Raw genomic sequence first — 14,674 nt, forward strand, 5'->3', positions numbered from 1 at the left:
TCTCTCTCTCTCTCTCTCTCTCCAGTCTCTCCCCAGTCTCTCTCTTTCCCTCTCTCTCTCCCTTTCCCCCTCTCCCTACCCTCTCTATTTTCTCAACCATTTACCCATTCGATAGCAGACACGTGCCCCAAAATGCTCCATGTTGATACACCACAGACCACAATTATATATATATATATATATATATTTTAAAAAATGGCCTAAACCCCAAAGGGGCGACCCTGTCCTCAACAAATCATCTCATTATTAACAGTCACTGTGGTACATTCATTTACCATTTTCTTTATCGCCACGTATTTCCTCTAAGTCACATTTTTGCGCAGATCAATGAACACATCCATGAAGATTCATTCGAGAACCAACTCCTGTCTTCTTATATAGAGAACCCTTGGGTTAAAATAAATAAATAAAAATGATGATAATAATAATAATTTGTATTAAGTATTTGGGGTCACATATGCTGGGAGGCGAAAAGCGAACTGAATCACACTGGGTCTCTCCTCCCAGTATAACTAATTGGCGGTGTCCATGGGGGGGGGGGGGTGTTTCATAAAGCTGTTCGTAAAGTTACGCATGACTATTTACGAACGAATTGTATATGAAGTGCCAGATAGGATGCCTAAAGTTTTTCCTGATGTTTTAACAAAGTGTGACTATTTTTCCAATAACCTCAATTAAATTATGGCAAAAAAAATACTTTGCATTAAAAATGTTTGTAATAATAAGAATGTCAATCTACAACAGCACAGTTCAACTTAGTTAATGCATTTGGCTTTTCATATTTAAGTCATTCGTAAAGTCATGCGTAACTTTACGAACAGCTTTATGTAACACCCCCATGTGGACCACTGCACCGGGGTTTCCCCCTACTCTTATACGAACATTGCAGTGGGTTCTTAACGTGCACGTGACTCTCCTCTACACGGGGCCTCCATTTAATGTCCTATCCGAAGGACGGAGTTTACAGCAAAAGGGCACTAATATAGCACCGTCGACACGGTTTTGATCCTGGGGCCTCACAGTTACGAGGCCATTGCTTTTCCTCGTGATATATTAGTGCTCTTTTGTGGGGCATTAATCCTCATTACTGTCATTTATGACTTAAGGGCGTAGGTCCCCTAGTTGATAAGCATAGTAGCATACACATGCTTTAGCAGTCACGCAAAACAAACACTGGCAAATTATTATTTAATAAAACCTGAGAATGTATACTATTATTTAGATCTGTTTGGAATAAATCATTGTCAAAATAATTCCATAAATTGGGTTTAAAAAAATATTCCAACTTTATGAGCAACAGTGTATGTGCAAAGGCAATAAACGACCCGTTGAAAAACGAAAGTATGGAACGTGATGTATTTTTCTTTCTTTTTAATACTATATTAGTCTCGATAATCATTAACAGATATTGAATCTAAAGTGGACTTGATCCAGCGTGCTTAACCATGGTAACATACTATTAGCGGATCCAGGATTGCGACAAAACCGTTAAAGGAGGAGGGGGGGGGGGGCTTTTTTTTAACCCACGAAGGCACCTGTAAATTAGATATCGCCTAGGTGGATCCGCTCCCATGATATCAATGCCATCGCGTGACTAATGACCGCTCATGGCGGTCGGTACTGTACTCGAAAAAGAAGAAAACTTATTGTAAGTTGTTTTTATATAAAGCTTCTTCCAGTCAACCCCAACCCTCCCCCTCCCAAAAAAATAAAAATAAAAGTAATAATAATAATAAAAATAATAATATATATATTATCTGGTACGTTTTGTATTGCACGTCTAACTCATTACTTTAAACTTATGCTAATTGTAAACGATTTATCCGACACAAAATTGAATCAAACTTATTGATGTCTTCGTAGATTTTGGTTGTGTGTCTTAATGTAGCATTCCTTCGAGTTTTCCCATTTCTTGATAATTGATGAGGATGAGGAGGATAAGAATGATGATGATTATCATTATCAATATTATTATCATCATAATTTTTATGGTTATCATCATTCATCATCATCATCATAATATTTTTTTTATTATCATTATTATTATCATTACTATTTTTGTTGTGATTGTTATCATCACCATTCCCATTATCATCATCACCATTGGTTAGTATTAGGCTATCATTATTTCCTGGGGTACAGTAATTAGGTTATCGGTCTCTGAGGTGATAGGTCGTCTGGTCAGGATACGCATATACCCGGATGTAGTTGACCTGAAGAGCTGCGTCCTCGCCATTGTTGACCCCCTGGTTCCAGGTCGGTAGCCAGTCGCTGTGAGCATTCCAAAAGTCCGTCGACGCCGTCGGCGAGGTGTTCAACCAGGGCTTCGAGGGAGTGTTCGTGAAGCCGTCCGAGAAGTAGTTGGTGCCGCCCACAGCAACGTTCAGGATCAAGTAGAACTGAATTTTACATTATATATTGTTAAGAATCTCAATAATAATCACCAGGCGCGGATCCAAGGGGGGGGGGGTGGGGAGGGGGAGGGCTAGCGGGCCTTGCCCCCTCTCCCTGGCCAAAAAAAAAAAGACGGGCCCCACACAAAATAAAGTATAAAGTTGCTCAAGGGGGGGGGGGGGGGGAACGTGGCATGAAAATCATCTGCATTTTCTAAATAGGGCTTTTTTTGGTCAGTTTCAAGATTACGAACCATTTTCTATTAGGAATTATGAGCCGTATTCTATCTTTTCTTTCCCTCTGGATTACAAGGCTTCAGACTCACGAAACTCTGGAAAAAACGGAACTACCTTGGATGACAAAATCTTGGGATTAATGGACTTTTGGATACATGATTATTCGAACCAGTAGGCCCTAACGTATTTTCGGAAAACAAATATGACCTTCATTTTCTTTTCGGAAGTATGAGCCCTATTCTACTTTCAGAATTAAAAGGCTCTAGAAATTCACACTTTTGAAATAACGAAACTTCAGATAAATGAAACATTCAATTAAAAAAAATATATTTAGATTTATAGTAAATCCTCGAAATGGTAAACTTTCGGACTAACACATTTTTGAAACAGGAACGAATCATCGGAAAAGTGACCTCCCATCCTTTTTTCAGTGGGGATTTCCCCTTGGCCATGTTGTTAGCTCATGCATGTACTCACCTCTCTATCAAATGGAGCCAGTTTGTTGGGTGAGTTTTCCCATGGGTTTTGGACACCTGGAGCCTTCGACGCAAACTCTCCATAGTCCCAGAAGCCGTCTGCGCCTGGGTCTGCTGTCAGAAGAAGTTCTCCATCAACATAGAATCTAGAGAGGACAGGTGATAGTGAATAAGAAAATACTACTGACAGGTTATGCAGGTAACAATTCTATTGGTTAGGTTCTGGGAAAGTGAACGATAATTTGTGAAATTGTTCATTTTTTTTTGTGTTGGCGTTGAAGATCATAAGGTAAATTGTTGCCTACGAGGAATAATGGCTTTTGAAATGCCCTCACCAAAAGTCAATCGTAGGATAAGTTGCTCAGCGTTGCTTGCGGGGCCAAGACCCCTTCTTTCTTATTGAACCAAATGCAGAAAAAAAAACTTTAAACAAAGATGTACTAGCTTGATATCCTGAAGGATACAACTAAATGGATAGTTAATTCATAGTCTTTTTAAATATCGGTGTTTCCTTTCAGTACAATTAATCGTGGAAAAGTAAATATTTATCTATCAATCTCGCAAAAGCTAGATACAACCAATAAAAACTAATTAAATTGTTCTGTAAATCATGGACGAGGAGAAGGACAACGTTAATCTTATTCAACTTTCATTTTGAAGAAGAAATCTTGTGACAATTCGCGACTTGGCATTTTAGAAGAAAACAACTCACTTCATGTTATCTGAGGTCCAGTCAAGTTCATACTTATGGAAGCCAGAGCCAAAGGTCTGCCCGTCCAGATTTCTGGAAAAGTTTGGAAAAGAATTAGAATCCGAAATCAAGATAGATGGTATTCATCGTCATCATCGTCGCCATCTGGCTTCATCGGCGTCGTCGTCATAATCCTCATTTTTGTTCTAGGGGTCATGACTGACCCTTTGTTGTTGATGGTTCTCCATCCGTTTTTTTATATTTTTGTTTTTTACAGATGGTTGTTACCGTTTTACTGTTGAAAGAAGTCTTTAAGTGTACAACGGGGCATAACACTCCACAACTCCTCTGTAAAATGAATACTCAAATTTTTAGTTGGTAAACCATCAACAATTTAGAATTGCAATAGAATATAGCTATAGGTTATTTCGTACCCTCATGGAAAAGGGACATCTTTCTCTTTATGCGACCATTGACTAAATGTTGATAAGGTTAATACAAGTTGGTTCATTTTCAGAAGAAATAAGTGACATCCATATACATTTGCCACTCTCTACCCAGGTGTTAAATGGTTACCGGAAACTAGGAATTCCTTGAATGGTTTGAGCGCCGAAATTAATAGCCTAGCTAAAGACAGGAACATGATCGTAACTACTTTCGAAAAATCAATTCAAGGGGAATTTCAATTCATTTATTGTACTATAAATCATGTTCGGCTTACGTAATACGTCTAAGTAAAGTTCATACATTTCAATCGGTAATGGACAAGGCTATTAAAATTGCCTCACGGTGATATTTTTCCCCCCAAAGTAGTTGCTATCGTGTTTAAATTAATACTGGAGCGCCTTGAGCACCTAGCGTGGTAGATATGAAAATTTATATAGAAATATCCAATATTATAATTATCATGATTAAATTGAGAAAATATATGTTTTTAAGGACACTTTGCACGTAACCGCCCTCATATGATTGATTAATTTCAATGATTACTTGGTGTTGTGTGTCTTTTCGTAGGCATTGTAATTCCACAAAGGACCCCAATGCATGGTTGATCCCATCTGATCCACACCAACAGAAACACCATTAGAGTCCTTCAGATCCGTGTTGCCTGGAGGAGTAGGAAGGGGGTTAGAGTCAGGCACGGATCCAGGGGGGGCCGAGCGGGCCTTGGCCCCCCCCCCCCGCAAAAAAAAAAAAAAAAAAAAAAAAGAGAGAGAAGAAAGGAAAAGAAGGGAAAGGGAAAGGGAAAGAAAGAAGAAGAAGAATAAAAGAAAAGAGGGAAGAAGGAGATCGGGGGGGGGGGACCGAAAGGGCCTTTCCTCCCAGGCTGTTGACCCCCCCCCCCCCCCCCCCCTCCAATCAAAAAAATAAGAGAGAAGGAAGGAAAGGGAAAGAAAAAAGGAAAAGAGGAGATACTGGCGTACTAATGGGGGGGGGGGGGGCTTTGGGGAAATCAAATTCAAACGTGGTTTATTTATAATTCCACAACGGTGGATTACAAATAATGCTGAAATGACATAATTTCCGAGATTTGTCCTCACTTTTTAGTAAATTATACGTTTGTATATGTGTTTGTTGGAAAATGACAAATTCCTAAATTTACAGCCAGGCACGAAATATGATTCTTGAGATTTCTACATGTCAGGGCCCGAGGTTCGGCAGGGATCGGGAGCCTCGAGCTCCCTCCCCCCCCCCCCCCCCCACTTTATTTGAAAAAGTATATTAAAGAGAAAAAAAATAGAATGAGCGCAAGAAAGAACGAATAGTTAACTGCCAGTGTTAAAAAATGAGTCATCAAAATATGCTCATCTGACCGTGATTAAATGCCTAAAACCCTTAAGCTTCCGGGGCTCTGCCCCCTGGATTTCACCTAGGGCGCTACGGCGGGCCCTTAGATGCTCATCTGACGGTAATTTAATGCCTAAAACCCCGCTTTTGGGGGGATCCGCCCCCTGGACCCCACGCCAAATAGTGACCTGCCAGTGTCACAAAATAATAGGTATTAAAAAAAAATGATCATCTGACCTTAATTAAACGCCTAAAACCCCTGAGCTTCCGGAGCCGGACAAGTTATCAAAATGTGTTTATCTGACCGCAGGCGCGTAGCCAGCCGGGGGGGGGGGGGGGGGGGGGGGGGTCCCCCAAATCGGAAGAGGACGTAGAAAGTAAAAGGAGCAGACAAAGAAAATCTTTGAAATTCAGACAAGGATTAAGAGTATAGAGAACGGTACAACGTATCGTCTTCTTTCTCTAATAATTTAATGAAACGTCAAAGCTTCGCGCAGGAGGGGAGGGGGGGGGGGGCTGAATTCAGACAAGGATTAAGAATCGAGAACGGTACAGTGAATCGTCTTCTTTCTCTCATAATCTTATGAAACGTCAAAGCTTTTGCGCGGGAGGGGGGAACCTGAATTCAGACGAGGATTCAGAGGCGAGAACGGTAATAATAATCTTTAATGAAACGTAAAAGCTTCCGCGTTTTGCGCGAGGTTGGAGGGGGAACTAAATTCCGACGAGGATTATTTTCGAGAACGGTACAACGAATCTTCTTTTTTCTCTATTGATTTAATGAAAATTAAAATCTTCCGCGCGGGGGGGAACCTGAATTCAGACGAGGATTAAGATTCGAGAACTGTACAGCCAATCGTCTTCTTTCTCTCATAATCTTATGAAACTTAAAAGCTTCCGCGCTTCGCGCGGGAGGGGAGGGGGGAACCTGAATTCTGACGAGGATTAAGAGTCGAGAACCCTACAACGAATCGTATTCTTTCTTTAATAGTTTAATGAAACGTAAAAGCTTCCGGGAGGGGAAAAACTAAATTCAGATGAAGATTTTGAGTCGAGAACGGTACAACGAATCGTCTTCTTTCTCTCATAATCTTATGAAACTTAAAAGCTTCCGCGCTTCGCGCGGAAGGAGGGGGGGGGGGGAACCTGAATTCAGACGAGGATTAAGAGTCGAGAACGGTACAACGAATCGTCTTCTTTCTCTAATGATTTAATAAAACGTAAAATTTTCCGCGCTTTGCGCGGGATGGGGAAAAACTAAATTCAGACGCGGATTAAGAGTCGAGAACGGTACAACGAATCGTCTTCTTTCTTTAATAGTTTAATGAAGCGTCAAAGCTTCCGCGCTTCGCGCAGGAGGGGGAGAAGGGCTGAATTTAGACAAGGATTAAGAGTCGAGAACTCTACAATGAATCGTCTTCTTTCGCTAATAATTTAATAAAACGTGAAAGCTTCCGCGCTTCGCGCAGGACGGGGGGGGGGGCTGAATTACGACAAGGATTAAGAGTCGAGAACTCTACAACGAATCGTCTTCTTTCTCTAATAATTTAATAAATCGTAAAATTTTTCGCGCTTCGCGCGGGAGCGGAAAAAACTAAATTCAGACGAAGATTTTGAGTCGAGAACGGTACAACGAATCGTCTTCTTTCTCTAATAATTTAATGAAACGTCAAAGCTTCCGCGTTTCGTGGAGGAGGGTGGGGGAAAACTCGCCCCTCTCTGCACCGACCCCCCCCCCCTCCGCATTACGTCACTGTTGGTCATCGTTACGTACCAATATTTGGCTCGCATAATTTCAAATTTGGGCCCCCCCCCCTAAGAAATCCTGGATCCGCGCCTGGTTAGAGTAATAAAAACATCGAGGACATCATCATCATCACCATCATCATCATCATCATCATTATCCCACCATCATCATCGTCATCCCATCATCATCATCGTTATCCCATCATCATCATCGTTATCCAATCATCATCTTAACCATGGTCATCATAAACCATCATCACAACACTGCCGTCATCATAATCATATTTAAGAACCTCGTGTATTATGCTGCATATTTATCTTCATTAAGATCCGTTTTAACAATCATCATCATCATATATGCGTAGTATGAACATTGGGTTAAATCCTCATTTATTCCCGACATTGTTCAATTGTTTGATGTTTACTATAATCGTCAAAAATATATAAGAGAATCAGAATGGCGAAACTTTGAAATAAAACGGACCAATATTAAAAAAAGTTATGAAAGGTTATGGATGAGCGACGTGGCGCAATCTACTTACCTCTGCATTCTACGAGGTCGATTTCACCAGAGGCAGGCCACTCGCCATACCCACTGTTCTTGGGAAGGAGCCAGATGGCTACATGACATAAACGTACAAACACATAAAGTCAAAATTGTAATGAAGACAGAGGGAAGTGTGTTAGGTTTGCCGTCGAATTACATGAAAAATAAGCATCAAACAGACTCAACACTATGACAATATTTGTCATCGATGATATTCAATTTTCAAAGGTTTCTGAGCTATTCCCTGAAAATTCATAGTTTCAAATCATCTGCCGGATACCCACCCTGATCGGACTGACAACTTGTCACTTGTGGGTATACAAACATACATATATGTATAAAGTATGAATATATACATGTATCGATGCTAAACAGACAAACACCACAATAAGAGAGAATGGACATTTAGTTATTGAAGAGGTGTGTTTCTATTAGTTCTTCTCAAAATAGTTAATCGAAGGGGAGGTGCGGAATAAAGAAGGGAGGGTGTTCCACATTTTTAATTAATTAAGTGTACATGAATACATTTTTGTATTTCTTCCCACATAACAGGAGCGTGTTGTGTTGAATTAAAGGAGAATCTGCCCTTAAAGTAAAAAACTCTAAATTAAAACAGAAATATCAGAGAGTCAGGCTGAAGAAAGTTATAACGAAATCGGACAAAAAGTAGGAAAGTTATGAATTTTTGAAAGTTGCAATTACTATGCGTATGGAACTTCAATTTTTCCGAATCGATACTGTTACTGTGATCATGGTACGGTTGGTACCTAACACCTAAAATGGTTGAAATTAATTTGTTCTAAGTCTATGACTTAGGAGGATATTTCCTCTTGAGAGGACCCACAATAATGTAGTAGTGCCCCAAGGGAGAAGACACTAGAGCGAAGAAAACAGTAATTAATAATGTGTTATTTTTGGTACTCGACAAAAGCGATCGAATTGTCCGTATATAGTTAAGTCACATTTCATTGACGAAATTGCCAATTTCTCCTCCTTCTCCTCCTCTTACTTCTACTTTTTTCTTGTGTTCCCCCTAGTACCTACCCGGCCAGATCCAGTCTCCTGTCGGCATCTTAGCCTCCACCTCTATCCGTCCATACTTAAATGTGAATGACTCGACAGTTCTGATCCTAGCTGATTGTATTGGGTTGAGGATATTTGCTGAGGTCCCAGTGCGACTACACCCCCACCACGCGTTGCCAGTACACAAGTTGGCAGGTGATGCACCTAGCATGGAAAATAAAAGTGTCTTCATACCACTGGCAGGGTTCTAGGACACCTATCCCCTGGACATCCAACCCCCGGATAACCACCCCCAGTCAAATACCCCCTGGGACAACTACCCCCTAGGTCAACCTCCCTCTAGGACGAATACCCCCGGGGCAACTATCCCCCAGACAAGTACCCCAGACAACTATTCCCTAGGACAATCACCCCTAGGACAACTACCCTCGGACAACTACCCCCTACGACAACCATCCTCTAGTACATCTACCCCCGGTAGATGGGTAGAGGGTAGTTATATGGGGGGGGGGGTAGTTGTCCGGGGGTAGTTGTCCTTGGGGTAGTTGTCTGGGTGAAGTTGTCCCGGGGGTGGTCGTCCAAGAGGATGGTTGCCCTAGGAGGTAGTTGTCCGCGGGATAGATGTCTTTAGTTGAGTGGGCTGGTTATGCGGGAGGGGGGGGGGGTGGATGTCCATGGGGTAGGTGTCCGGGTACGCACTGGCAGATGTACACTTTTTGTTTATCAACACGTACGTAAAGATCCTCAACAAATTATTGTAATTAAACATGATCGCAGAGAACATAAACTAAACATAAGCAATACAATTAAGAAATGAAATGTTATTATTTATTTTATATTTATTATCTTATAGTCATTTATGGCCGTACATGGTATGCTGAAATAATAATGTGGAAGGGTATGAAAACTGATCACGAAATGCTGACCCTTTGTGGTATTTTATTTGTATTACTTAAAGTATATTTGTTAGCTAAATTGTGCATCGTGATCACAAATCCTAGTATTTTTTTCCATTGCCAGTCTACACTTTTGCTCTTGTTTGTTTTATTACGTATTGAACTATTTTACTATTTGTGTTTCGTATTGTATTTTCAAATTGTATTATCTAAACCAGGGATCTCTTGCAAAGCAGTTGTCATGTATGATGTACTGAAAAGACTACCCTGTAAATAACACATACTAAATAAATTGGGTGACTTTTTATTTAACTACAAGTTGCCTTATATTAAAGTTGTCAGTAACTCGAAAAAAAGTACTATTGTTTAATTAAAGGGATGGAAAGGTTCCTTATTTCACTCGTGCGCTAATATGCGCACAAACTGCTCTCCTCTCCCCCCCAAAAACACAGATTAAAAGAAGAAAAAAAAATCTAAAACAGCAAATACAGAATAAATTAAAATAAGTTCTTCGGCAATTTATTTTCCTCATATCCCTACCAAATTGATTCGCTCAGAAAGTATAACACATGTATATAAATATTATGTCCACATCCGCTACCCCATAATATCGCAGATGCTTATGTATACGAAAACCTACCCCATAGGTCGAGCGTTCCCGATGATAAAAACTGTTCACCATAATGGTCTGATGTCAGCGTCTGTCTCAGGAAAATAAAAAGAGAATAAGAGCAAATAGGCCAACGAATTGGAGGGACTGGGCTGCAGAGTTGACATTTGGACAAATGGCGTCATCCCATGGCAAAAATATATCCATATGCACATGATGTAAAGGAATAAGATAGATATAAAAAAAAGATTTGTATTTGAAATCTAACTATTCGGATCAGTTGTCCCATAGAAGACATTAGTAATAAGAGTTAGGGATACGTTGCATAGTATCTTCATAAGGCAATTAGAACGGCTGACTATTTAAATTTCTCATTGCCATAGACCTATTTCGATATAAAGAGTGGGCAATGGAGTAATGGTTCCAGTGGAATGATTAAATGGGATTAAATTTGTTGATATTGTTGGTAGAGCCCATCGCAAAAATATCTATAATTGTTAAATTATACAAAAGTATTCATTAAAAATCATGTAACTTCTCAGAGCTACTGCTACAACCGCAAGGGCCACTATCGTTGATTTTACTATCTCTTCCATCTGATAGTGGCCCATTATATCCCATACCTGTAGAATCTTACAACATGATTAATGAGACATTAGGTCACGTGATAAATAATAGCTTATAATTGAAAGACGGTATTTTTCCAACCGCCTTTGTGACAATTTGTATTATTTTTTCTCATGATGTTACATCGTTGAATGGACTTAATGATAAGAACTTTAAGTATTTAACTTGAATCATAAATCAACAAAATGATGAAATGAATGATGATATCAATTGATATCAAAATTTATATTTATAATTACCGGTTTTATGTAAAGACTGCCGTCCTTCACATAGCTATTAGAACGATTGTTGGTGTAGTATTGGAACTCCCAGTTCTAAAATAAAGCAAAAATAAAATCACCTTTTGTCAGTCTGGAGCAAAAATGATCGCAAATATTTTCGAAAAACAAACAACCTAAATCAATTACAATAGCCTATTCTAGCCCATCGCCCATTGTACGTGCATACATTATAATTGCGTATTACGTCACAGCATAGTTTCTATGAGATAGGCACCAGGGCTATGAAATTGACCTTAAATTGATTTGTCGAAAGACTTAGCGATCGTGTCCACAGTGTATGAATCAGGAAACGATAAAAAATGAACGAATGAGCTCGTCTCTCATATAACAGAAACGAAATTCCATCAAAGGGTCGTAACACATTAGATGAATGACATGGACATCATAATGGAAATCAGAAATGAAGTATTTCTTGATTCACATCAAACACGACACACGGCAAAACGAATCGACAGCACGACACGCACGCTTTTCTTTTTACGGCTTTACGGCTGACAAGGTTTGTGCCTGGAAACTAAATGGGTTCTAGCAGTAATGGATAATTAGTTAATCTCTTAGTGTGATCAAATCTTACCCCTCCTCCTCCGGCGGTTATCTCATGTTCCCAGATGTCAAAGTTGAATGAGTTGAACTCTTCTTGGAATATCAGTCCATTGCAAGGTGCCACGCCCATATCACAGGATCCATCACATGGGTACACGTCACATGTTAGACTGGCAGCTGAATAATAATAATGATTTTTAAAAAAAAAGAATAAAAAGAAGAAGAAAATAACAATAATAATGTGCCTGGGAGGCGAAAAGCGATCTCAATCACTGTAACACTCGGGTCTCTCCTCCCGGTATAACTGATTTGGGGTTTGCAGGTGGACCACTACACCGCGGTTCCCCCTACTCTTATTCGAATAGTGCAGTGGGTTCATAACGTGCAAAGGTGATGACTCCCCTCTACACGGTACCTCCATTTAACTTCCTATCCGAGGGATGGAGTGTTTTCGACTTAACATAGCCTGCGTCTATGAACAAGGGAAGGGGCACGTTAACACACAACACAGGCTTCAGTCATCCGCCTAGGTGGGAGTAGAACCCGGGATCTTTAGTTGGACAGGCAGACGCTTTACCGACTGAGCCAAATCACCTCCTTCAATAATCATGATGATAAAAATACTTATGATAATGATGATAATAGTCATGATTATAAAAATGATTACGATAATGATGATAACAATTATGATAATGATAATGATAATCGTTATAATAATAATAATAACAACAATAATAATATGATAATATAAATGATGATAAAAAATAATAAATGCGAAGTTGAACCGTATTTAATGCTACATATTGATAAAACAATTCTAAAATCTTTTTGGGTGTTTCGAACATGACATTAATATAATGCATACCGACAAAATGATATTATTGATATACAGTAGGAAAACAAAATAACACAAAATCAAGCCTGAAAACAGTTGATTGTTGTCTTAAGTCACCATACTCTGCATGGCACAAGTGGATTTTGATATGATATCTTGACAATAATGTTTATCAGTGAAGCGTGTGTGGATTAATGTAATCAATATATCATTTGAAAGCGTACAGTTTGTTCACTATAACCGTTTGATTTGGATTTGTTTTTTCTTTAGGATGCACTGTATTGATAAGAATTGTTGACAATATCATATCTTTGTTTTAAATATAGACTAGGACCTTTAATACATGTATTATGTATGATGAAATCAGCGATTATATCATACATAACTGGAACCAAGATGTAGCGTGATTAATTTGTTAGGTGTTCTACTCTGCCTCCGTCTTTTAATAACAAATATTGATCTTCCCTCAGCTGCTGAAGCTGCATTTTTTCTTTTTCTTTCCGTTGTTGTTGTTCTGATTGTTTTTTTAAATAAAATAAATGTAGATTTGTATTAATTCTATCACACGAAGTCACATACAACGTCAGAAACGTACACGGAGTAATGAGATTATCATGTAAAACGAAAACGCACGAAATATAAATGAAATTTTACCAACCGTTTACTGTAGTCCAAGAAAGAGCTAAGAAAACGAGAAGATACTTCATCATTGCCATCTTGATGGAATTGTGAATCCAGACTGATAAACATGTACAGCTCAGCTGTCATATTCTATACCCTCACAGATAGCAGGAGTTATTTATTAACCCACCTCTTGGATGATGACACCTGGTACCGATTTTTGAAAACTGGCTATGACTAATGTTATTCATAATTCTTAAATGAAATTGCTCAAAGGCAAAATCGAATTAATGATTTTAAGCTATTGACTTGAAATTAGTCAGATTTGTATAATGAAATGGGGCTCTGGATGGGTTCACCTTTTACTCTCTATTCGCATGATATAGGCGAAGGAGAGTAAAGGATGCCTGGGAATCAGTACTGAATTGAAAGGGTCTGCGAAAGGAGTGGTTAATAAACAGATTACTGCACCTTCATATGTTGAGAATATGATTTGTTTTAGTTTTTGTTTACAAAAAGGATCAATCGTGTTTTGTAAGGTTTTCAAAAAGAAATACAAATATGTTAAGTTTTTCTTTTGCGTAGTAGCTTACTATTTAAAGCCATAATTGAAAATATGAGAGTATCTAAAAACAAACTCTTACATATGGGACATTGCTTCTATGGGAAAAACAAACGAATGGGAAAGTAATATTCCCAATAGTGTCACAGTAGTAAAGACCTAATCATTGTCCCCAATTATCATTCAATTACCATCATTTGTGATCATGGAATTATGATAGTTGGTGTTGTCAAAATTTGATAATATTCACTGTATCGCAAATTTGGTACTAATTTATTAAACACTTATACATTAGAATATCAGATAATGTAACACATACTGAATAACACCGTGCGAAGCAAACATCTGTCGTCCCTTCTTATCGTGCTCACTGTTTATTTTAAAGATACCATACACAATATTGTACGTGTAGTTTAATCGTAACAAAATATATGTCACCCACCTTGCAGAGTGGAATCCAAAAAAATGTCATTATAATTTTAGATAGGCATCAAGAAAAAATATATTTGCACACGTGTTTGACTTTTTGTACAAAGAAGATTAATAAGCTAAGTGAGTAAAAATAGAGAATGTTTGAAGCATTAAAAAAATTAAAATATAACAAATTGCAATTTTATTAAACGATTTATATATGTAATCAGCCTTACATAAATATACTTAAGTCCCAATGTCTTTACAATTTTTACAGTCCTGTCATACACACTGTCTCATGGAGATACTGAATTCATTTTTTAATGTGGGAGAGGGATCTATACAGTCAATAAACTATTTGTTTCCTCATAATTCATGTGTCTATTT

General features: G+C 38.6%; 1 protein-coding gene across 1 annotated transcript; it reads right to left on the reverse strand.

The window, feature by feature from the left end:
• Positions 1 to 1,903: 1,903 nt before the first annotated feature.
• LOC100889837 (beta-1,3-glucan-binding protein) lies at positions 1,904 to 13,418 on the reverse strand (the record flags this gene model as incomplete). Its single annotated transcript, XM_011671401.2, is given in 10 exon segments — positions 1,904 to 2,399; positions 3,108 to 3,252; positions 3,819 to 3,890; positions 4,788 to 4,905; positions 7,874 to 7,951; positions 8,923 to 9,105; positions 10,438 to 10,498; positions 11,274 to 11,348; positions 11,890 to 12,035; positions 13,352 to 13,418. Coding segments are annotated over 10 exon segments (1,185 nt in total). The 5' UTR covers positions 13,410 to 13,418.
• Between the last annotated feature and the right edge of the window lie 1,256 nt (positions 13,419 to 14,674).

This window comes from Strongylocentrotus purpuratus, unplaced genomic scaffold (assembly GCF_000002235.5).
Source record: "Strongylocentrotus purpuratus isolate Spur 01 unplaced genomic scaffold, Spur_5.0 spur5_scaffold_3, whole genome shotgun sequence".
NCBI classification, from domain to species: domain Eukaryota; kingdom Metazoa; phylum Echinodermata; class Echinoidea; order Camarodonta; family Strongylocentrotidae; genus Strongylocentrotus; species Strongylocentrotus purpuratus.